The sequence below is a fragment of the Vidua macroura genome, chromosome 1 (genome assembly GCF_024509145.1).
Source record: "Vidua macroura isolate BioBank_ID:100142 chromosome 1, ASM2450914v1, whole genome shotgun sequence".
In the NCBI taxonomy this organism is placed as follows: Eukaryota; Metazoa; Chordata; class Aves; order Passeriformes; family Viduidae; genus Vidua; species Vidua macroura.
Window position 1 is genome coordinate 9,671,724 of NC_071571.1, and position 25,007 is coordinate 9,696,730.

The 25,007-nt window shown below is 36.8% G+C and overlaps 1 protein-coding gene across 1 annotated transcript in view; it reads right to left on the reverse strand.

Annotated features, from left to right (window-relative positions):
- Window positions 1-25,007, reverse strand: part of NCAPG2 (non-SMC condensin II complex subunit G2) — a 47,030-nt gene that overhangs the window by 13,921 nt on the left and 8,102 nt on the right. Inside the window, exons 8-25 of the mRNA XM_053982001.1 lie at window positions 21,038-21,132; window positions 20,133-20,202; window positions 19,357-19,443; window positions 17,205-17,300; window positions 12,839-12,964; window positions 11,784-11,963; window positions 10,636-10,788; window positions 8,813-9,035; window positions 7,460-7,578; window positions 6,825-6,998; window positions 4,515-4,585; window positions 4,112-4,265; window positions 3,766-3,939; window positions 3,150-3,260; window positions 2,891-3,031; window positions 2,010-2,109; window positions 1,539-1,723; window positions 619-762 (exon numbers count right to left, since the gene is read on the reverse strand). Of these exons, the coding sequence (XP_053837976.1) occupies window positions 619-762; window positions 1,539-1,723; window positions 2,010-2,109; window positions 2,891-3,031; window positions 3,150-3,260; window positions 3,766-3,939; window positions 4,112-4,265; window positions 4,515-4,585; window positions 6,825-6,998; window positions 7,460-7,578; window positions 8,813-9,035; window positions 10,636-10,788; window positions 11,784-11,963; window positions 12,839-12,964; window positions 17,205-17,300; window positions 19,357-19,443; window positions 20,133-20,202; window positions 21,038-21,132 (2,403 nt within the window). The remainder of the gene's footprint in view (window positions 1-618; window positions 763-1,538; window positions 1,724-2,009; window positions 2,110-2,890; window positions 3,032-3,149; window positions 3,261-3,765; window positions 3,940-4,111; window positions 4,266-4,514; window positions 4,586-6,824; window positions 6,999-7,459; window positions 7,579-8,812; window positions 9,036-10,635; window positions 10,789-11,783; window positions 11,964-12,838; window positions 12,965-17,204; window positions 17,301-19,356; window positions 19,444-20,132; window positions 20,203-21,037; window positions 21,133-25,007) is intronic.

Consider the following 25,007-nt stretch of genomic DNA (forward strand, 5'->3'; position numbering starts at 1 on the left):
CCTCCTCCCCCTGAGCTCTAATTGCTGAACACAACACTGCATGGTGTGGCACAAGCCTTTGATCAGTTTGGGTCCATGGTCTCAGCTGTGCTCACTCTCAGCCTCTTGCCCACTGACAGCCTTACTTTTTTTAGTGTGAAGGAACCAGGGAAACACTGACACTCTGCAAAGCACTCTCAGCAACAGCCAAAACAAACTGGTGTGTCCTCAACAATGTCTTGGCCACAAATGCCAACCACAGCAGCATGGGGACTGCAGAGAGGAAAGCTGACTCCTTCCCAGCCAGACCCAGTACAAAAGCAGTGAGGGAATATTCCAGAACCCACATTATTAATCCCCAACACTGCCTAACTGCTAAGCTCTCCTGTCAGAGGCAGATACTGAAATAGGTATCAGGACAAGTCTGTTCCTTCACAGCTGTAGTCAGAAATCTGAGAGATGAACTCTAATATGAAATTATAGCAAATAAACTTTCCTGTTTGTTCCATGCCAACACACAAAAAATCCTCATCTGCAGTACAAAGATCAATTTTCTGAATAAAGCTCTGTCGTTCCAACATAACATTTAAAAAGCAAAAAGGCGTTAAATAGAAAAAAGAAAATCAGGATTAACTTTACCTTCTGTAGCACACAATTTATCTCTGCTACTATTGCAGCCAGGAGAGTGGAGAGTACACCCTGGTGAACTGCTGGGAATGAGGAATGCCAGCACTGCAGTGCATGGATGAATTCTCCAAGAGGCACCTGAATAGAGTGAATCAACTAAAACCAAAAAGAAAAACACATCTGTTTTTTCAGACTGCTTAAGTATAACTGAAATATACCAGCAAGCCTCTCTGTGAAGTGCAGACCACACCTTGAAAGCTCTTGAGGTATTCTAGTCACTTGGGATCAGAGGGGGAATCAGCAACACCTGGAAGTCTACTCATAAATTTGAGAAACAAACAAAGCAGTGGTTCTTACAAAAAAGAACTGAATGTTTTTCGGAAATCCTGAAAAGTAGATCATCAAATTTCTCAGAGTGATCCACCCATTTCATTACTATTTACTATCTGCTTTAGTAGACAAGAAGTCTACCTTCCTGTGAAGATGTGAGATTTTCAAGAATTTTAGAACATCACACATATTTTGAAGTTGGTATCATTCAGGCTAAAAGAAATAAATAATAAAGAAAACTTCTCCTTCCAAGATCATAATATATATAAACAAATCCTTTGCTCTGAATTGAGGAAGTTCATCTAATTGCAGATAAGATTAACAACGTAGAAGTACCAGCATGGTCCAGGATCATTGGCAACAGAATGCATTTGTTCTGCAATTTACTGGTTCTTTTGTCATGATGAGACCAAAATGGACAAAAAAATTGGTAGCAAGAAAACTTAGAAAATTTAACTGAAAATTTAATCACATGTCTACCCATGCAGTTGGTAATAGCGAGGTAACAACCTCGAAGTGTGTAAGTATACCCCTCTGCATAAAAATTATGGATTCATCAACACATTAGCAATTACATAGCATTTTGAACTGTAATATGATACCTGAATTCCTTCTTCCTGTTCTTTCTTAAGTCTATGTGCCACACATTCTAAAATTTTCTGAAAGACATTCTGCAGAGTGTGGAAAAGATTTGTCACTTCCTCTGTCTCAGTATTCTGATTTAAAGAAGCTTCAATAATTTCTTTTAGAGCACACAGCAACACTGGAGCACAAAAGCCACCTCTCTCTAGAGAAAGAGATAAATACCATAATATAGAAGTTGTAATATTCATCACGTACAAGCTTAGCATGAAACTCAGATACAATAAATAGTGATAGTTTACAAGTGCAGACAATGCGTTTCCTTTCTGAGCACCCTTAGCTGAAATTTACATATAGTCCAATTAACATTTTAAGTATGAATCCAGTGTTCCCTCCAACTCTTAAAAGTAAGGGATTAACTAACTTGCTAAGACAAGAAAAGTCAGCAAAGTATAAATGCAGATGTTGCTAATTAGTAGAAAACAGGGTACCTGTTTGCATAATCTGAAGAGCCATTTCTAAAAGGTGTGCTTGAAACGTGACATTTCCCAGGCCCACCATTATGACATCTTTACACACTGTCAGGTAGGCCTAGAAGAGAGGTGCAAAATTATATGAAGCTCAAACTTTATGTAAAGTACACCACTCAGTAAAACTCAAAATAATAAAACCACGAACTCTAAGCCAAGGTGTGAACTGAGAACTGGTGTACCTAACTGGAGTTACTCAGTTCACACCTGTTGAAAAGCATGAATTCCAATCAGTCCTTCAAATGCTTCAATTGCCCTTTCCCAACAGTAAATAGTTTCTCAAAAGGCAGTAAATCCTCTCTTTTTTACTCAGGCTCAGATCAAAGGCATTGATAATTATCATTTACTGAGGCAAAATATGACATCTCTACCTGCCTTTAATAGCAAAATTAAAACCAGCAGACAAACAGAGCTTTTCCTTACAGACACACTGGTTGTTACATACTAAATAGATTATGAGATGGAAGTATAGACAGAGTGAGAACTTTTAATCAGTCTGTGTATTAATGAGCTGGGTTGTTCAAAGACACTGACTGGGAGCAAAGTTAGCCAAATCTTTCCTATCACCAAATCTTTCCTTTCATCAGAATCTGGTAAAAGTTCAGTGCTAAAATCCACCTTGGGTTAAATGAAATATCAGAGGAATGCAACAGAAAACAATTCTGAACTAGCTAAAACCTCTCCCACATTATATCATCAAATGCTTTCTTTGAAGGACAAATCAAGATCAGGGGTAAGGGACACTGCAAGTGATGACACAAATGCCAGTGCAGTTTGTCTGCAAATTGCTACACCTACAGCTTTTCAAATTGAAAGCACCTTGATTATAAGAATCCTCTAACCTGGATAATTAATTCAGAAACATCACTGTGTTTTGAAATACCATCCTCTTGACCACTTGCTAGTATAAAAGGTACAACTTGACTTTCTATCCAAGCACCTGTCTCCTTCAGAAGTGAAAGGTGATCTTCTTCTTCAGAAAACTGAAAAAAAAAAAAAAAAACCCAAAGGGAAGTTTACCAATTGTCTCTCCAGTTGTTTTGGAACTTCCTTGTACTGTCAACTGTAACTCCAGCTTATTTTGGAAAGCTATAATAATACCTTGTGCTGAAGATGAATAGTCAATCTGCAAAAGAGGCTGAAGGCTCTTAGGCTGGTTGCTTGATTCCAGCCACCAGAATCTGCTCCCTTCAGAAGTGAGCCAAGAACCCTCTGAAATATCAAGGTTTACATTTATATTTTTCAGAAAAACCTGTCAAATGTTTCTTTATTCAACAGCTTTAAACAAAAGGTTAAAAAAAAAAAACCTCAAACCCATAAAAACAGCAAAGCACCAACCCCAAATAAACAATAAGCATACTTTAATTACTTCTGTTTTATAGTGCCGTAACTGATTTTCAGACTATTCCTTATTCACAAAGTCAGGTCCCTTAAAAACACTCAAAATTAGATCACAAAAATTTTGAGATACCTAAAACTGAGAAGCTGGTTAAAATCTACCATCTATAAACAATTCTGAACTACTTTACTTCAAGTTTAGAGTATTGGAAATACAAATCAAAAGGAAAATCTTTTTACAAAAAAAAACTTTTTACAAAGGGAGAGGGGATCAAAAATCTCATTTATTTGTTCTTGCAGGCATTTTAGTTTGACTCAGGCAATATATGATGTTAAGCACTGATTATATAAGCACTCTTTATGATAAGAAGAAAACTACCTTTGCAGCACCGAGGATTTTCAAAAGCTTCTTCAGTTTATTTTTAGGAAGAGAAAGGAGGCAACCACAATTGACAGGATGAGTCAATAAATACTCAATGTAATCAATTGCTAAGTCTGGCTTTGATTCATGTGTTACATGGATACGTACTCGACGCCCAGATGTTTTAGTATTCTGAATCGGAAGAAAGCACAAAACCAGTACAATTCTGTTAGTATCTGACTTTAGAACTGATTTCAAAGCAGAATAATAAAGCATTAAAAAGTCTTATTCTATTTTTAAAAAAGCATGATGCCTTAAAGCACTCTGGCAATTCCTATATTCCCTGTCATATGCATATGCACACCTTTGTTGGGGTGAGTGAGTCAGACAGCCAGTCACAGGCTAATTCCATAACGTGCCCCACTTGACCCCAGTGGCACAGGCAGTCGATCAGCATAGAATATTTGCTTTGGTCAGCTCCACTGTCAATATTTCTGAGTCTGGAAACCACGCCACAGCTTAAAAGAAAACAGAGACAAAAAGATACATTACCTTCACACCCATAAGTGCAGAAAACATTTAGTATAATACAAAAAAAGGATTCACCAATGACTTAGACTTGAACATCCCAAATTTTACTGACTTATCACAGTTTTAGTGTCTTAATTTACCCAAATAGGCATTTAATATATCAGATTGTGAAAAATGAACAAATACAGCCAACAAGAAACTTCTTGTCATTTGCATTTTGGATTTCCAAACAATACCTGAATGTAGGAATAGCAGCAGGGGGCATAAAGGATGCCAGAATAATCAGTGGAGCCATGCACCGCTCATCCTAGGATAAAAGAATTGCACTGTATGATGTAAAGGTACACACATGCAAGCAAAACTAAAGACAGTACTGAAAAACTGTGATTACATTTCCTCAAATTAAGGATTTCCTTTTTCCACTACAAATGGAGCTGAAAGAAGCTCAAAACAATACGTGGCTTGCAATCTGAAATATCTGATTGCTGTTTTTGGAGGTCAATTGCCAATTACCATATCCTTCACTTTCTGACAAACTGCCAGAATAACTACCATGAATAGTCATGGCTCCATTAGGTTAATACTCATTGCAAAAGAAATAGCAGCTCCACATCACTTTTTTTTCCACCAGAGACTAAGGTTTAATTGCACAACCATGACACCATCTAACTCCTCTCAATCAGTGCCTTAAATTCATTCACAAGACAAACTTATTTAAAGGACTCTAAAGAAAAGGGTTCTTATATAAGGATGGTAATGTTCAACATGACACAATACATGGTCTAGGCCACAACATAATCTCACTCAGGTTATACAGAAACCAATACTATGTTAAGAACTCTTTAAAAATGGTTTATCTCTATGTCCAAGCTTCATGGAAACAGCCAAATGAAATTATCATCTACTTAGCCATTCCAAGATCTAAAACAGTTTTTTAAAGCTCATATTTTAAAAGAACTTCTGAAATATATTTGTAGCTTTTTCAGGAAAGAGGCAGGCTGCTTTGCTGCTTTTAGGAACTAAGCCTCTGAGGACAGGTCCTTTTAGATCCAAGCTGCATTCACTATATAAGAATATCAAAGTCAAAGAGGCTGCTTGCTAAACCTGGATATCTTGTCTATTCACCAGACCCTTTCAGAAAGGATACTACATCCTCTACCAAAAAAGATTTGAAATGTCTTTGACAACTTCTAAATACTTTCAGGGTACAGAGCACTTGTGTATCTGTGCTGCAGAATAATATGTAGCAATGAGCTGCTTTTCACTCCCTGATTACCTAAAACAACGCTGCAGTTGCAGGAACAGCCACTATATTTCAGGATACTTCAGCATAAAAGCAATCAACTAAGAAAAAGATAACCAGTACGTAATCCTTCCAAATTCACTGCGGGTGCAGCAGCCACTATTGGCCACTCTCAGGATGGCATCGTCCCCAAGAGTAACACTAAAAGAATTAGAGCAAGGAGACTGACAATTTGAAAGTGACTGATTTTAATTAACTGCCTATATCGAACAAAAGCAATAAATAAGTGCATCAGATCATTACAGCATAGATTCAAATTAGCAGAAACCTCAGAATCACAAAATGGTTTGGGTTCAAAGGGACCTTAGATATCATTATCACCTTGCTCCAACCACCCTGCCATGGGCAGGGACACCTTCCATTTAGCCACGTTGTTCCAAACTCTATCCAACCTGGCCTTGAACACTGCCAAGGATGGGGCATCCACAGCTTCTCCAGACAACCTGTGCCAGTGCCTCACCACCCTCACAAAAAATAATTTCTTCTTATATTTAATCTAAACCTACTTTCTTTTAGTTTTAATCCATTCCCCCTTGTCCTGTCATTGCACTCCCTTGTAAAAAGTCCCTCTCTGTCTTTCTTGCAGGCTCTCTTCAAGCACTGGAAGGCTGCAATTAGGTCACCCTAAAGCCTTCTCTTTTCCAGGCTTAATCCCAATTCTTTTAGCCTTTCCATTTAGGAGAGGTGCTCCATCCCGCTCATCATCTTGGTGGCCATCCTTTGGACTCACTCCAGCAGGTCAGCAGGACATGTTTGGCTTTCTGGGCTGCGAGTGCACTCTGCCAGCTCATATTCAGTGAAAAAAGAGCCTCAGCTGCTTCAGTTGCAGCTGAATCATAAGTGGTTCTGGTGGAAGAGTCTGGGGGACAGTGGGTAAGAAAGGCATGTGGACTCTAATGTACACTGAGTATTTGCTCTGCAATGGCACATTTGTATTTACTGTTTTCCAAAACCTCTAAAACGTTCAAAATAATAAAACCCTAGGAAAACCTTACAAGGAGAGCAATTTATTGCATAAGTATTTTTGAGCTGACTATTTAGATAATGGTTCATCAGTCAGACACTGCAGTTGGAAAACAGTTTCTGCCCATTTGTGAGATTCCAAGAAAATTGCTGCTGTCTATAGCTTATAGCAACAATGAAAAAGAATACTTAATGCCATAAAAATAGATAAAAGACATAAAACATGAAAGCATCTGAAGAAAATACTGAGAACATACAGGAAAATCTAGGCTTTCCTTACCTGAAATACTTTAAAATATTCAGGAAGTACAGAAGCAAACTTCCTGATAGCATAATCTTTGGCATCTTCATTGTGATCTAGTGCTTTGCGGATGCTTCTCCAGAGTATTACAGTGATCTCCAACAAACTTGCCATGCTGGCCACATCATTTACTGACAACACATTATCCAACACCTGAAATACAAACATTTAGAGGATATTACCCATTATATTTTCAAATAGAAATTTAAATTAAAATAAGGCTTTAAAGACACTAGAAAAAGTCCTTCTAGACTCTTCACAAAGGCATTGTGGTTGCTGTAGAACAGGAATTCCACAATGCAGTCTTAATCTCTCTTAACTTTACATATCTTGCAAAGGTAATTTTTAAAATAATTTAAGTGCAAAACCAAACCAATTTATAATCAGCACTGGAATTAGGCAACTATTAATTTAAAATATGCTTCTATCTTATTCTAGCTACTTGACCAGATTTCTGCTACTGCAGGACGTGAAAATCCAATAAGGCCAATTCTCCCCTTCCAGTTCCAGAGATGCCCAAGGGCATTCCTTTAGACTTTCTGTTATATTCTGTCTCACATTAAGCACCACTGAAAATAAGTTACTAGAATTTAGTATAGAGTGGACTTTCTTACACTGCTGTTCTCCTTTTCACTTCCATCTTCATCATCATCCCCACTATCATGAAGACTCTCTTTCATTGCTTTCTGGATGCAGGCATTCAAGCAGCGTCGAATAGTGAGCATCAATTTAGCTAAATTTAAATAGAGTAAGAATAAATGAGACATTTACTGTTTGCTAAGAATGTTGGTAATAAGTGCTTCTAATTACAATGCTAGAAAGCCAGTATTAAAAAGTAGGCAAGAGAACAAGAAACAGGAAAAGATGGAGAAGAATTCCTTGTAAAGGAAATGGAAAAAACGTGAATATGCTTTATATCATCAAGTATGAAGAAGAAATTACAACATTATCATCAGGCTCTGTAATTTTATTGTTAAAAGAGTATACTAAAAAAACTCCAAATAACCACCACCTTATCAAATCAGAATCAGAGGAAGCTCCCACAACTCCTACATCTAATCTGGCATAGCTGTTAACTTAATGACTCACATTCAAGAACACGCACCCTCCAATGTCAATGTTCATTCCAATGTCAATTCCCATTCTATGGCAAAGATGTCATAGCCCCACCACTGCACTCCTGAATGAGGAGCTTAGCTCTAGAAAAAGTGAAAGGGTTATGCCACTCTGGTGGAAGTACAAGCTGATTTTGTAATTGTGATTTCATAACCTTATCAAGATGATCAGTGAGAGGCAATGGTGTGGGTATTTTACCCATGTCACTCCAAGCTGATTACTTGAGTTTTAACAGAACTCCCCTGAAACAAAATTTTCCTGATTTTACTTGTTTCAATAGGACTTTTCTAAAAAGCTGTAATATTCTGGGCAGTAGATGCCCTCTTCACTGAAACTTTCAGAAGTTTTCTGAAGGAGTACTTTTTAGATTTTCTCTGAGCAACTTGAAAATACTGATCCACAAATCCCAGATACCTAGATTATCAGATGTAAACATTTTTTTCAGTTTCTGTATAATCTTTCACATGAAAATATCAAATCACTTAAGGCATCAGGGTATTTGCCACCCTATTTCTACATGAGAAATAGGTATCAACTGAGATCATTTTAAGGTACGTGTAGGGAGAAAGGGGAAGAGAAGGACCAGGTACCACCATGAGCTGGAATGTACAGTACAGCATCTAAGAACAGAGATTAAAAGCTTTGATCTCCTGATTGTTGAAAAAGCTGATGACTCTGCCTGCTGTGCTTATTGCTGGTATCAAGAATTTCCAAAACTATGAACTAGTATTATACTAAACCCCCCAAAAAAACTACCAACAATGTGCCACCGTTACAGAAATAAGAAGAAAAAAGCATTTACATAGCATGACATCAGCAATTCCAAAAGCTCAGAAGGTTTTGTGCTTTACCTATATTGGTGGGGGCAGTGAATTCATAGGCATATTGATAGAACTTCCTGGCTGCTGCTGGATTCATCTGGATCAGAGTGACACAGCGTTCACACCACACGTCCTCGGGCTGGGCACTGGGGAAGAAGGAGTTCAGCAGGAGATTCACGATGCGCCGCGACACCGGCCGGGAGTCAGCTTCAAGGCGAGACAGGAGATGCTCCATGGGAGAGATATTCCAGAACTTTATGAAGTGAGAAAGATATTCAAGGGAATTAAATAAAAATAGAGAAAAAACCCATCACCGTCATTAAGTGATTTCCATGTCAATAGTCTAATCAAATATAAAGAACATCAACCTGGAAAACGTGAGCATTTTTTATTTTTACACTAACGTGTACTGGAGGTCAAATTCTGCTGCAATAATGTCATTTTGCTGTGCTGATGTTTTAAATCTCCTAGTATCTCTGACTCACTGCTAAAACTGTGGTTCAAGCAAGTCCAGTTCAATACACCTGCAATACCAATGCAATTCCATAGATACAGGGAAGAACTGTTTACTCTACAAGGATATCATCATAAAATACAATTTTTGTCATTATGTGTCATGTTTCATATTCTCCTCACAAGACAAAGTAGGACCAAACTACCTACAGGAATTGTGTACACCTTAAAAACCTGTATGGATCAACACCCTTTACAAAACCATCCCAAACCTTACATTACTAAATATTGAATGCATCCTATTCTTAGCAGAGCTCTAGTTTACTTGTAACACAGAAATCAAATGCTATGAAATTCAGAAAGACTACACAGCTGTTTTCCAGCTGTAACACTACATTTGTAGTTTTTGTAAGAAGATTCTGAATTAATTATGCTGGACAATTTCAAATTAAAACAAAAAAAAAAGTATTTTTCAATGCCAAAGAACCTATTTTACTCTTGAGTACAAATATTTGCATCAGATAATTACCCTGTGAATTCAAGCTATGGATGTCCCTATTAAAACTGTAATAAAAAATAAGTTTAAAGTGATCCCAGGACTTACCAGAGATACACATTACAGTTTTTAAATCAATAGGGAGTTACTGAAAAACATCTAACACTTACTAGGATTTTTTTTCTTTATATTAATTTGATCTTTCCTTCCCCTAAAAAATCCCTGACATTGAGAATTATCTTTTTTCTCTGTCTTTAATGGCAGCAAACTCAGAATAATTCACAAAGTGACCTCAGCCTCTCCTTGTATGGCTTTCCCTCTACACCCTTCACCACCTTCAGAGCCCTCCTCTGGATGCTTTCTTATAGTTTTATGTCTTTATTAGGCTTAGCAAGAGACAAAAACATTGCTAAATTAAAATATAAAATTGAGAGTAAGAAACTATTAACATTAGAGAGTGAAATAAGAGCTCAAAGATGCTATAATGCCTGTGGCTAGACAGTATTGCCCGAAATAAGAGTCCACAAAGAGCAGAACACAAAATACATTAAAAATCACTATAAAAAGACACCAAAATCCAAAGGATGTGCCCACAAAATAGAAACAGAAATTATAAAAATAGAAGAATCAAAGCAAAAAAGCTGCTGGGTTAAGGTGTTAGGTATATAAAAGAGTTGGGCAGCTGAGGGAAGTGTGGCTGTAACCCACTGCTCTCCCCTGCCCATCCAGAGAGAACAAGGGCCCATAGAGCACTCAGGACACCACAGATATTAAGGGTATTACCAGAGCAAAGTATGTTACTTCTTTTAGGAACACTGCAGCAGTCTCAAAATGTACTGTACTTTTTTAAAATAAATGCCTTGATTTTGTCTCCTTACTACTTAATCAAATGTCATTATCCTACCTTAGCAGCCTTGGTAGCCTTCACTTTGAGCAGCATTTCCACAAAAGCCACTCGCACCTTCTCAGAACTGTCATGAAGACTCTGTTTGGTTGCAGGCAGGAGCTGTTCCAGGAGTGGGTGACTTAGTTTGTTTTCCAAAATTATTGGTAGGCACTAAAATAAAAAAACCAAATCCAGAAAGAGTAGAGATGAAAAATCTGTAGCTAAAAATTGTTGAGAAGGACCATGACACTTCTCATGTTAAATAAAGCATGGGCAGACACTGTGCATGCGTATTTTCTTGTAATATTCTTTGGTAAAACCTGCTTTGATTACTTCAAATTTACAGTGAACAGCGTTCAGTGAACTCACTTCAGCTGAATCAGCTTCAGAGCTACACTAAGACCATGGTCTTGCCCTCTGCCTGAGGACACACCAGCTCTCTAAAATATGCTGATTTCAAATTAAAAATACATGTTTCTTCCCAATTCATTTTAAAATCAGTACTTTCTGCTTATCCAGGATTGCTCCACCAAGAAGCAGTAGTGCAGCAAGTGAGGATTAACAGGATGACAGCTTCAATTTAAGGCTGAACTGACACAGACATAAAATTTTCAAGTGAAAATGCTGCTTAGGGAGTTCATTTTTCTGTCCAAGCTATCAGTTACTTCTCACATGCCAGAAAAATGTAGATGAACTATTTCTAACATAGTGAGCAATGCATGGGAGGAGGCATCACCAGACAAACTGTGGAATTACACCCATCCAAACCTCAGACACACAAAGTAGGATACAAAATCCTTATTATGCATGTCTTGGGATGCCTTCAGGCCAGCGATGTAACAAATCCTGGAACTACATATAGTTTCAAGTCTAAGCATCATTTCTAATAGCTAAAAAAAATTAATTATTGGGTCAAAACAGTGTGTGTACAACTGGAATTGAAAAACCTTAGAGTCAGAAAGCCAATCAGTTACTATTTTAAGACATTTGTGTTTTCCAAACATGTGGCTTTTATGAAATGTGCAAAATCTCCATTTATTAGGAATTCCATTGCCTAGGACATTTTGAAGAACAAGTAATTTCCTTGATTTACAAAAGTGGCCTATACTAGAAACCTGTACATCAAGTAAAATAGAATGATAATAAAAATGATAAAAAATATTTACTTTAAAAACAGAGCATCGAACATCAGCAGATGTTATATCACATGCCAGATCTCCAGTTATCTTTTTTAAAAGATCAGTAAGAATTGTTGGAGGAATCATCTCCCAGTATTTGGATATGATCTGAGTAACTCCAAGTATCCCTGTAGAGCGGACAACTGGATGAGGATCTTCTAAGAGACTCTGAAGCAAACAGAAAAATAATACTGTGAGCATACAGATTATTATGACTCTAGTGCTGTTTGACCTGAGCCTGTCATAAACAAAATGCATTCCATTAGCTTTTAATCATTATGAAAACTGTTATACAATAAAAGAACTGTAATATTAATAGTCCCTCAAGGCATTTTACTATGAAGAAAACAAGGAAATTTAAATCAGAAGCAGAATTAAGATAACTATTGGCCAACTTTTTTCATTGGACTTTTGAATTTATTTTTTTTTAATAAAATAAAGTCTTGCATTTGTGACTTAATTAAGAATATTTGGACTTCTATTTATATGAGTCTACACTGACCACTGTTGCTATGGAACAACATAACAGCTTTGAAATTCACTCAATTATCTGATGTCTACTCAGGAATGCCCCAACATTTTCTTAATGAAAATACTATGCCCATTCTCACCCATCTGGACTAGTAAGGAGATTTTTAGGTTCTCTCCATTATACTTAATTTCAGAAGTATTTAGTAATACAGTACTGAACTTTCATTGAGTGCTTCCGTAGTAATTGCGAAGCTCTCCCCCACAATCCTAGGTTAAGGATCAAGATCATTACTCATGCATTTAATCTTTCAAAGGCATCTCTCATTCATAAATTCATGAATAACAAACCAAAATAGTTTCTTTTTAGAGTTTAATGTGCTGTATAGCATCAGAAAAAATCATACTATAGAAATTTAAAATATTTGTTTATTTTTATATTTTCTGTGCCACAGACCTCTATTTCCCTACAATTATCCAGAAATTCCATAAATTTTAATTGCATCAACAATTTTTTTTCGAGTTAGTTCTGACAAAAGTTTCATTTTTAACATTTTACTTTCATTAAAACTTACAAAAAGTTCTTCAAACTGTTTCTGAATTTCACTGTCCATCTCTTCAGCAGTAAAACTGGGATCGCGAACAGGAAAAGCATCAACAAACAAAAATGCTGCATTTGCTCGAACTTCTGAGTTTCTGGCCTGTTAAAATGGAGGAAAGATATTTTTTCCATAAGAACCAACTGTTAATATCCAAAGGTGTATCCTGCCAAATATTGCTTTCCAAACATTTAAACAAGTGTTTTTAATTAAGTAGATGGAAGAGATGAATTTATAAACAGATGAAAGAACTTAAAGTCACACATGAGTTTTAATGCTTTCTCTTACGTTTCTGTCCATTCAGTAAAACCTGAGTTACTGTTACAATCAGCTTTCAAAGCACATCAGCTTCAATGACCCTGAGGAATCACAGTCAGAGCCCTTCTGCTTTCTGTAATGCTGAATAAATTAAAAGCAGTTGGGATTTCTCTTGGTGGCCTTAAAGCTCCTCTTCAGGACAGAAGACTCTTGAATTCAATCAGACTGGATTAATTAACTTCCTTGTCAAGAGACAGGTGATTTAATTGAAAAGCTCAAGCCTATTTCTTCAAGAAAATAGTATTTAGTAACTAAGTACCAGAAAGCTTGGAGCATAACTTATCCAGCACAATCATATTCAGTTCTGCATCTCTACACATAAGTATTAGGACCATGTTCTGAGCTCCAGGCAGCTCATCAAAAATCTATGGGAAGCCTCACAACATTTTACCATATTTAACAATTTTCAGTGTACTCCACCATATATTTTACTGGTTGTAGAGCCACAAATGCAGAAAAGGAAAAAGAAAAAGGTGCATATTTAGACACTTGTTCAGTGAAAGATAACTGATCCTATGGACTCTTAAAAGGACAGAAAAAGAAAGCAGGCAATGAAACCATGAAGAAATTCAAGGCATTTCAAGGAGAAAGCTGAAATCTAACCACCTAATTTTATTTATCAAAGATAGAAATGCAGTGATTAAGAGCCTCTACTGACTTCTCTTGGAAAGAAGACTTGGAAGGAAGAATTTGGTCCAGATTTTGGGTCCAATAAAAAAAATAAAGTCTCTCAATATAGCAAACAAAGTAGGCCTAATTTTAGCAGCAAGAAAGAACAGTTCAGGGAAATTCTTGACTATGCTAATCATTTAATTTTCTTCTTCCCTTGTCATAAAGCACATTGAGATCAAAGGCAGGGAAAAGAAACATGGCAATAACCATGCAATATTTAGACTTAAATAAACTAATGACAAATAACACCAGAAAAACACAAAAGAAATGAGCAACAATTACTTCATTTACAATCTGTTTTGGGTTTCTTGACCAATCTTGATATGGTGGACTAGGACCATAACATTCCAAATTCTTCAAGTCAACAAAATGACTAGGAATTTTAAATTGAATACTACAAAAGCAAATAAAGCACATAGATACATTCTTTAGTTAGGGTCGTGTGTTTTTTCTCTATTTATTATGGATAATGCAAACAGTTTAAAGGTGAAAAGATCGTAATTCTTAATTGTATCCTATAAAGTTGTAGAAAATCCTTTAACTCTGAGCTTGTCTATATTTAAGAATTAACAAATAACAAGATAATATGTGATTTCAGTAGAAAATCCTTTAACTCTGAGCTTGTCTATATTTAAGAATTAACAAATAACAAGATAATATGTGATTTCAGTGTGAAATAGCTCTTCTGCACTAACATTGCATGTGAAAATTAATTCAAATGTGGTTTTGTGCAATAACCTAGACCTTGTCTACCACAGCCATTCCAGAAAGTTAATTTCCATAAACTTTTTAAGTGCATTACACTGAATTCCATTAAGCTCACTTTTAATTCTGAACTTAGTACCCACAGTTCAAATTCCTGCCTTTAATTAACTGGAATTTATCCCAAATGTATTTGCATATTCAGGCTCCTACAATGTCTTCACAGAGGTAGAACCTAAGACTTTAAATTCATGACCTGTTTTAATCCACACCGACTTTTCCATGCCAGAGCCTGCAGTAATTTAAATTATTTCTTTACCATTATGCTTGTACTCTTCTGAGCAACTTTCAGAATCTTTTGAAACAATATCTCAATTTTTTCTTCAGTTAATTTTCACAGCTTTCTTTTAAATTTTAACTGGTCTTACAGGTTCTGAAATTAACTTCACATTATTTAAAACACTGCATCTCCAGAGCATGTTAGTTTAAACATGTGGGATGTTAAAAAAAAATTTAAAAGACAACTAAACACTTTAAAGGAGTCACTTCCTTTAACAGCTTGAATTCCTGGAGGAGTGGATCTTGACTTTTTCAGCTTGATAAGAAATAGCTTAATCACTATTTACACTAAATAATTGTGTTTTTAAATCCATATATCTTCTCATACTAACAACTAATCACTGCACATCTCTTTTATGTTTGTATGACACTTGCTTTTCATAATAAGAACATGAAAAAAGATGAAGAAGATACATATGGGCTCATATTATAAAAATTTAAGAGTTGTATAAAGGCTTTATAAAAGATGGGCTGGTAAAAGCCCCAACAGAAGCTTATGCAATCCAAATATGCATTCTCACTTTAAAGATTTCTGAGGTGAAATCAACAGTTCTGGAATTCATTGTATTCTTACAACTGAAGTAGTTTTGCTCTCTGCAAGAAGGAGGAGTAAAGAGGCCTTGTGTGTCCTTTCTGTTTCATAAACAGTGTTCTAGAACAGAATTTGTTCTTCACTATATTAAATTAGGGATTTGGCTAAAATAGGAGCATCAAACTCGTTATCTAAAATTAAACTGACATTTCAAGCTTTGGAGTAGAATCCATAACAGTAAGAACACTTATAAGCTTCCCTTCTTATTCTGTATCTTAAACTACTGGTGATTCTGAGTCACAGCAACAGTTCAAAAAGCCAAATATTTCATGCAGTACTATATGATTTGTTCTAGCAATGGAACCATTAGTGATGTGAAAATTATGAATAGCAGCTGTTAAAAATTTCAACCACTTCTGGAATTCTCCCGTTGTCTTGCTGCAAATCAATCAGTAACTTTTTTTTTCCCCACACGACACACCTTCTGTTATATTTCTCCAAATAAAGGTATGCAGATTTCGTAAGGTTTGACAGAATCTTCCTCCAAAAAGTAGTCTAATCTCACATTTGAGTCATGGGCTTTGGCAAGTGACTATGACTCTCCACTGACAGGCAGCAATTCCCTTAAGAATGGAATACTGTATTTTGTTAACTTACCAAAAATCAGTTAAAACCCCTATTCTTTTTAGAGACAGAAATGTAGAAATTAAAGGAAGCCATGCTTTGTAGCTATCATTCTCTGGCACTAGGACATCAATGTTTCATCCAGAAGGTTCCTTTTTTATATAAATTCTAAAAGGATGGGATCCAACATTTAATGTAAGACCAAACAAGATACTGGGCTAGCAATGACTCTTCTCATATTCCCACCTTTACCACAGTGTTCTGTTGAAACCAAACCTCTCTCAACTCCTTCCTGTAACGCATAAAATCTATTGTAAACAACTTTTGAAGTTAATAGTAAATACTTTCAACTTTGAGAATTTCAAATACCTTTCTCATGTCTGGAGAAGATGCTTATGACCAACCAGTAAATGAAACTGTAAATGTTTGCCAAAAATTAACTTGGCTGTATGTGTATGCTCTAACAAACAGGGATTTCATAACTTCAGACAAAATAAAAGCTGTCACCAAAGAAGGAAGCTTGGCTCCTCTTAATCACAGAGTGTAACTGAGTAGACAAACTGCAGTGGGTCGTCTTTAGTCCATGCATGCACTCCACAGAAGGACATACACACACCATGAAAGAACTACAAGTAAGAAATTTTATTCTGGTGCACATCCATACCATTAATATCTGTCCATACAATCCAACTAGAATAAAATATTTCCTAAATTAATAAATTCATTGAGCTGTATTCTAAGGCTGGTAATTAATCACCAGGTGAGACTAAACCATCCTCTGAACATCACTGGCTTTGATCAATAAAACACTGATAATTCCCTAAAGATCTTGGAAAAGATAATACAAGGTTACACAGAATTTTCAGACTGAAAAGATAAGAATACCAGCTGCAATCCTGGAAAGCACTCTAGGTACCTGTAAAAAAAAAGTGCATTTTACAAGTAAATTATATTAACAAATTAGAACATTATAGTGCATGCTATGCCTAATTACAACTTGCAAAGTTACTCAGCTACATCTGTGATGTTAAACACTCATTTTAGTTTTTGTGGCCATTTCATTTTAAAAGCAACTAATATAAACAGAAGATGTGGAAGGGACCCAAAATTTAATAGCTGGAGAAACACAGTTGTATTTCTGAAAAGGATAATTACCTTTAGTGCTCTCCAGAGAATGGGCTGATACAATCTATAGAGCATTTCTTCAACTCCTTGACGGACTTTACTTTGTTTATGAAAATAACTCAGGATCTAAGAAAAAACAGATAAAAGAGGCCCCAAAGCCATTTTAACATTCTACATTCAGGAAGTGGTAAGCGGCTGTTACATTTCATAATTATATAAGATCAGAGTTTTCATGCTATGGAAACGATAAAATGAAACATATGAATTGACCCTCTATCTTATTAGGAAGTCTCAAAAATAGTAAAATTAAAACAATCTAATAAATATAATATTTTATAACTTTATAGAGTCAATGAGTTTATATAAAGATCAACAACTAAGAAAAAAACATGGCTAGAGAAGTTCACAGAAACACCTCATTTTTGTTGCTGTAAAAAATTATTTTTAAAGTAACTAGCAGAAATACTTTGAAATCATGAAATTATAAACTACAGATAAATAAGCTTTTTCTCTGTTAAGAGCAAAGGAACTTATCTGGTAAGTGGAGTAATCCAAATATACATGTACAAACCTAATACATTTTTTATGCATTGATGAGAAGTATCAGCACTCTTTGGGACCCAAAACAGTGCTTAATTAGCTAAAAGTCCTGTTATTTTCTGCATCTGAATTATGCAGAAAAAAAAGAGGAAGTTGAAGACCAGAGCAGAGTATGAGAAAGGACATAGTGTAACTTGATATGAAGAATTTCTTCACTTTGAAACACTGAGCAGTTTGGGCTGTGTTCTAAGGTTGGTAATTAATCAGAAAGTGAGACGAGATCATCCTCTGAACATTTCTGGCCTTGATCAATACAGCACTGATAATTCCCTGAAGATCTTGGAAAACAGAATACAAGATTACACAAAATTTGAAAAGAAGCTGACCCTCTAGTGGTCAGTTAAAATTTATTCCAATTCCTACTCCTCTTGCAGCCCAAAGACACATTTTTTCACTGTCCTCTTTCAAGATCACAAGCCCCAGAGTCTGCAAAACATGAAATGCCATGTCAGAAGCCTGTTCCATTGATCAAGAATCTCAGGAAAGGGAAATCCTATAGCTATGAGAAAACAAAACAGAACAAACCCCATAAAAAACCAACCCCAAAAAATCCAAACCAAAACAAGCAAAAACCCCACTATAGTATTGTGTGCACATCTCATTCTGCTTCAAATGTTCTGCTCATGACTGAATGCCACAAACAGACAACTAGAATCAAAGCTTGTCCCTATAAACATATATAAATCCCCTAAATATAATAAAAAGAAAAAAAGCCAAGTTTAATTTCAGACCTATCTACTAAGTTTGCCTCAAGAAGGTTATGACTTTTCGTCCCTGTGATCATCTATGGAAAGGTCAATTCTACAGGTAAAGAAAGCTTAGACAACAGACTGCAAAATCTATCTCTGGCACTCTGGAAAATCCCCTTCTACTTTTGAGCAGCAAAGACAAATCTGGTGCAAAACTATAAGTAGGCTCCTCCTAAAATTTGTTCTAACATTATTTCCCAGAATATGCTATTTTTTAAGTATTTGTGTTGGGTTGGCCCTAGTCACCATCTAAGAACCCACAGCCATGCACACACTCCCTGCTCAGTGGGGAAGAAGAAATGGAAGAGAAAAGCAAGTTCATGGGTCAAGATAAGGACAGTTTAATAAATGAAGCAAAAAGGACCAAAAAAATCCCCAAAGGAGTTATGCAAATGCAACCACTCACCACCTGCCACAAGCAGACCAATACTCAGCCAGCCTCCCAGCAATGGCTGCCTCCCCAAAACCCACTTTCCCTCAGTTTGCTGAGGGAATGATGGTTGTATGGCATGCAATATCCTTCTGGTCAATTTGGGTCAGCTGTCTCAGCTGTGACCTCCCAACTTCTTGCTCATGCCCAGCCCACTCCCAAGGGAAAATGTGCGGAGGAGAAAGCCTTGAGACCACACAGGCACTGCTCAGCAGCAGCCAGAATACTGCTGTGCCACCAGCACACCACCGACACAGCCCCACACAGGCTGCTATGAAGGAAAGCATTTCCATTCCAGCCACACTTGGTATGGTATTTTAGTATGAAATGGAAATTTTCCACTTTACAGCAACTGATCTCATTTTAATGCTACTAGTTCATGTCATGCTTTCCTGGAACTTACCTCTCTAACTTTAGAATGAACAGGAGAACTTCTGGGAAGATGAATTCCATGATGCATGAAATCCTGAATGCAGTTGTATTCAAGTACCTACAGTAAAACACACACATGCTCCTGTTAACACAATAAAACAATAGTAAGTACTGTAGCTGTTCAGCAACTATATTTTTGCCTAAAACAAACAACTGAAAATAGTATCTGCTGTTGTTTCTTACTTGGCTTCTGCTTTGCCCAAATTTTTCCATGCTGGGGGGCTCCGTCTGCCTCAACTGATTTTCAAAATTTCGGAATATAAAATTAATCCAATTGTCAGAAGGTAAATAAGAGTATTTTGGTATGTGAAATTTTGCTCTAGCATTGTTGTGATCTGTAATTATGCCTTTAATAATTTCCATGGAAATCCACAAAAACTAGATAAATACTTGAGCTATCAACTATACAGACTTGCACATACTGAATAAAAGCTTCAGTAATTTAAATAAAACATACTTCAGCTAACGGGTATGTTTATGAAAAACGTGTATATGCATATTTGTGTGAACTAATATTTCAGCAGCAGAATTAAAGGTGTTTAACTGCAGCCAAACTGATCTCAGTGAGAAAACATTCAAAGCATGACATACAGTTACTCCTTGACATTGCTGAAGAGGCCCTTTCCTTAGGGAAATAATTCTTTAAGGCTTGTTAAAGGAACCTCTCTGTGGTGGAAAGTCATGAGTCTTTCCTACCTTGAAATTCCAAACTATCCAAATGAAATTGGATTTCAAGCATAGTGTTACCTCTATGAATTCTCCTGACACCTTCTTCCAGGCCCTGAAGTAAACTTCTGAAATGTATTCCACCAAGGATCTGCATTAACATATAGGAAACACTGTCAAGAAAGCATGCTAACCATATCTATGTGCAATTCATAAAGGTGAAACATTAGGTTTTGAATAAGAACCAATATGGTTCTTAATTCTATGCATCAAATTGGTTTTTAGAAGAAATTCTCTTTTTCAATTCTACACCCATAACTACCAAGTTAACCCTTAATTAATGAACCCAAGCACTATTACATGATACTTGAAATATCTCTTATGGTGTGAGAGTCAAAACATTGAGAGATACTTGACCAGTTATGTCATGAAGAATGCCTTAAATTCTTTATAGACATGTGCAGGAATATATTATTCTTCATGAACGCATTAGAAAGCCTCTGATTTTACTTCAGCAATATTTCACTGAATAATCAGAGAAAAAAAATCTATCTTTTTCATCCATCAGCCATGTTCTCAGGCTATGATTTATCCTGCAAGTCACTTCTTACTAGAATGCTTTATATAGAAACCTAGCAAATTAAATTAGAGATTACTCATAGGAAAAATAGAAACCCCCTAGAAAAGAAGAAATGGACCTGAACCCTCACACAAAGCACTGCAAATAATTCAGTCTAATTTCTATCCAAAGTAATTTGCTTTAGCTAATGGCAAATAAACATTTACTGCTTCTACAACTGTACACCCAGGCACGTCAGAGCTACTATTAAATGAAGTTGCTGAAACAATATAGCAGCAATACTCAGAAGATTTGTGTGTTTCTGGATACTGATATATTTTTTCAATACACTAGGTATTTTTAGAGTGAGATAAACAAGATTTTAGACAAGCTTTTACTAATTAAGTACTCTAACTAGGATGCATACCTTGGTAAGAACTGTAATTGGTTTTTAACAGTTCCATGTATCATTTTAATGAAATTTACATTCCAGCTGAACAAAAAACTTAAGAGTCTTCTTCCCTGTGGGGAGGGGAAAAGAGGAAAAATCAAACAGAACTCAAAGCTAAGAATACCCAATTTAAGAGCTACCTCAAAAATAGTAAATACAAAGGAAATCACATCTTTAATTTTAAAATGCATAGGTGAAATGGAAAAAACTATTTAAGATTCTTAATTATTAAACAGAATTCAAGCACTAGTTTTATTCATACTGTAGAAAAGAACACGGAACAACTGAACATGTGGATCACATATCTGCCTCCACTCGTTCAATGTCCTTTCTGTTTTGGTGTGCCTTCAAGCAGCAGTCCAGAATAACAGCAGACTGTGCAATCAGCACCCTCATCAAGGCTGGATCAGCAAGCTCTGCCAAGGGCAATATCATCCCGGCATGACACTGGAATAATGGTGAAGGCACAAATAAAACACCACAACTCTACCAGCACTGGACACAGAAGTATTTTTAACAAAGCCATAGAGAACAGCTGTGCCACTGAGGAAATTAAATGTTCTGATCAGCAAGGACAATTCCTTTCCTCTTGCCACATGAAAGGTAATGTTGCGAACCTTCTGGAGCTGCTTTCTTTCACGAAAACAGAAACTATTTTTCCCAAATTAGTTTTCTTCCATTTTAACAAGTCAGGAACAATGATGACAAATCTGACATGCAATAGAATTTTGTAACAAAAGGCAGTAGAAGGCTGCGGATGAAGTAAATAAGCCAATGCTCTTCCAGAATCAGCAAGATCTGTCCAAGGAACTGGAGCCTTATACAGTATATGTACAGGCAGCTTCACTCTGCCTTGTCTTACAGGTGAGGGTAAGACTTCAAAATGTCAGATCACACGTAAGGGTGAGTCAGCCGGTTGTAAGAATCCTTTGTATCTCTCAGCTTTCTAGCTAAAAATAAATTAGAAATATTAATAAAGGAAGTGCAGTAGTAAAGAGCACATTGGCAGAAGTGCAAAAGGGTCACTGAATAAACAGCAGAGGTTCAGAGGCACTTCCATTGAGAGCTGGACCTAGAGTTGTGTTCACACCTAAGACCAAATAGAGAAAATGGAATGCCAGACACGCTTGGAGTTGGAATCTTACAGAGCAGGGGAGGGAGATGGAAGCACACAGTCAGAAACTGCACTGTAGTGCAATTATAGCTGAAATGCCTTTGGGTGACGAAGTAACTCAGAAGCTCATAAAAATCAAGACCTAAAGGCTAAATACAATGTCAAGGTTTTTGGCTTCAAGTCTGATGGAATCCTTCCTGTTGTCAATGAGAGTTGTCTCTATCTTCAACTCTGGTGGCCTAATATAAACATAGAGGAGTCCCACTTGGCATGTCACACATCAGCATCCCTGACAAAATAGAAGGTCAAGGGAGTTTTAACCTACAGTTCTTTCCTCAACAAGGCAAGGATGAGGACAAACTCAAACTCATCTCATCTTCTACAACCCCAGCAGCAGGATAGATGATAAAAAGCCAAAAAATAGTTTTCAACCAATTCTTTTTAGCCTTAGGTTTTAAAAGATTGATCCTGCTCCTGAAAATGGTAAGTGCCTCTAGCTTAATCTGCTGCTTATGATTAAGGGATCTGAAATAATTATTGGTAACAACATTCTCATTATTATGAGAGATAACTTGGTGATAGGTGAATCTGTCATTTGTGAACTTGTCATCTTTGGGACTAATGCAGTATCAGTGTTGAGTGTCTGGTACTGCTGTGCTTGTGGACACAGAGCACGTGACTTTGTTCTGTACACACAGAGAAGGTGAGCAAGGAAAGAGTACAACAGACCCACCTCTAAAACACAGTAACATGCTCTGCAGCTGTTTGACTGGAAACCCCATCGGAGCAAGAATGTTTTCATAAATCACAGAGAGATAAATTCAGAGGATCACTCCACTAATGCAGCCTGATACTAAGACTCCGAGAAATATTACTGTGTGTTGAACAGCACAGCCTGGGAGGCAGAAACACTGAACTCCCTGATCTTGCGATGAGTTATAAATGTGCAGTTCTCTATCAGTTTGATCTGATTTAGAACAGATACACTGCATTCCTGACTCTTCCCTTCCTTCAGTCTTGCATATGATGAACCATTCCAGCTAGTTAAGCTGTCTGAAAAATAATCTTACTAGGAGAAAACAGCTAACTCCTTCAATCAAGCCATGACATTGCTGCTTGAACATTACACTGTGAAAAGGAAAAGAGGAATGCTAGTCCATGGCAACACAGGGTCATTGCAACCTGGACCTATAGCAGCTTAAGCTACTGTGGAGCTGCGCTCTGGGACATGTACTCTAAAAATGCTAGGATTACTTTTCTTAGGAACTGTAGAACAAGTCTGCAGGCATTGAAGAGGGTATTACGCCTGATATACAGAAGCTCACTTTCAACTCAAAGCAATTCATACATCACGTTGATACATGGTATTACTACAAGCATTTTAGAAGCAATAGAGGATGCAAAAAAAAAGGTCCAGCAGAGATACTGGGGGAGTTTTGGTTGGTTTCTTGTTGCTACAAGAAATCTATCAATAGTGAAATGAGCCAGGAAGGGAAATTAGAGAACACATATGAGGTGTGTTACCACTGCAACTGAACTCCCACAGCACGCAAATCCCAAATAAAAGGACTTGCAACTGAAGTACAATGGCCTCACAGCAACAGGAAAATGCTTTGAACACTCTGAATCTCCTGTCTGCAGAGCCAGGAAAATCCAAGTTGGTTACCATTCTGGATAAGTACTGAAAGTTCATATAGTGAAGTTGGATTTCTGCTCACAAATCTGAGACGTGAATTTGGATGTTAAAGTCCCTGGAATGTTAATTGTCTGAAAAGTGATTTATGTGATCAGCTGTTTAGTTATTCTTTTATGGAGCTGAATTGTTCTGTTGACTCTGCTGACTAGGGTTAATATGGCACACCCTAAACAAAGAGCAATTTTACATGCCCATATGGTTTTCCAGAAGGCAGAGATCTATGACAGTGTGTGTTTTACATGCCAGCCCCACATGGATGTCTGAGGCAACTTAGGTCATTCAATGTAGCATGGGTCATTCACTTAAGCAATCAAATCCTTCCCAGGACCTGTACTGATTATGCTCCTGCACAGATGTCTAAATTTATTTCAGACACTTAATTTAACTGAACCCTCTCCTGGGATCTTTCCAGAATGGGTTATGGTTCTCCTTTTATTTTGAACTGTTATCCTCCAGGATGTAAAGTGACTTGTGTTTTGGGCTGACATGGCAAGGTTTTGGTGGTAGAGGCCTGCAGAGGTGATTTCTGTGCCAGAAGCTTTCCCTGTGTCGATAGAGCCAATGCCAGCAGGCTCCAAGGCAGACCCACCACTGGCCAAGGCTGAGCCCTTTGGCTACAGCTGGGAGCTGCTGCTTTCAGTCAGTCCTTCCAGCCAGAAAGCAAAGAATCCAGAATTAAGGATTTAAACCACTGCAGAGAGTGCAGTAAGGTGCTCTCTATATCTACCCAGAAAGAGACAGGCCTATGAAAATGTAAAGGTAACAAAATGTCAAGAACCAGAAATCCCCAGGAGAGCGAGGAGAAAAATCTTGTGCAGGGAAGCGAAATGTGCAAAGCCTGGCCAAATCTGCACGTTTTTGTGAAGCAAAGTGGATGAGTTTTAATACACCAGGAAAAATATTCATTACTGAGTCTGATTACCACTGCTTTTTCCCCCATATTTAAAAAAATACCCACAACAAACCCATAACTCTTATACTCTTTCACTCAAAGATTCAAGGTGCAAACTTCCTTTAGAAAAGCTGTCTAGTAATTAGCACGTTATACTAAAAGTCTCACATGATGTGGAAGAAAAAAAGAAATACAAGAATTTGCTTCTGAAGCCTAGATAGCAATCATATTTTACATATATAAT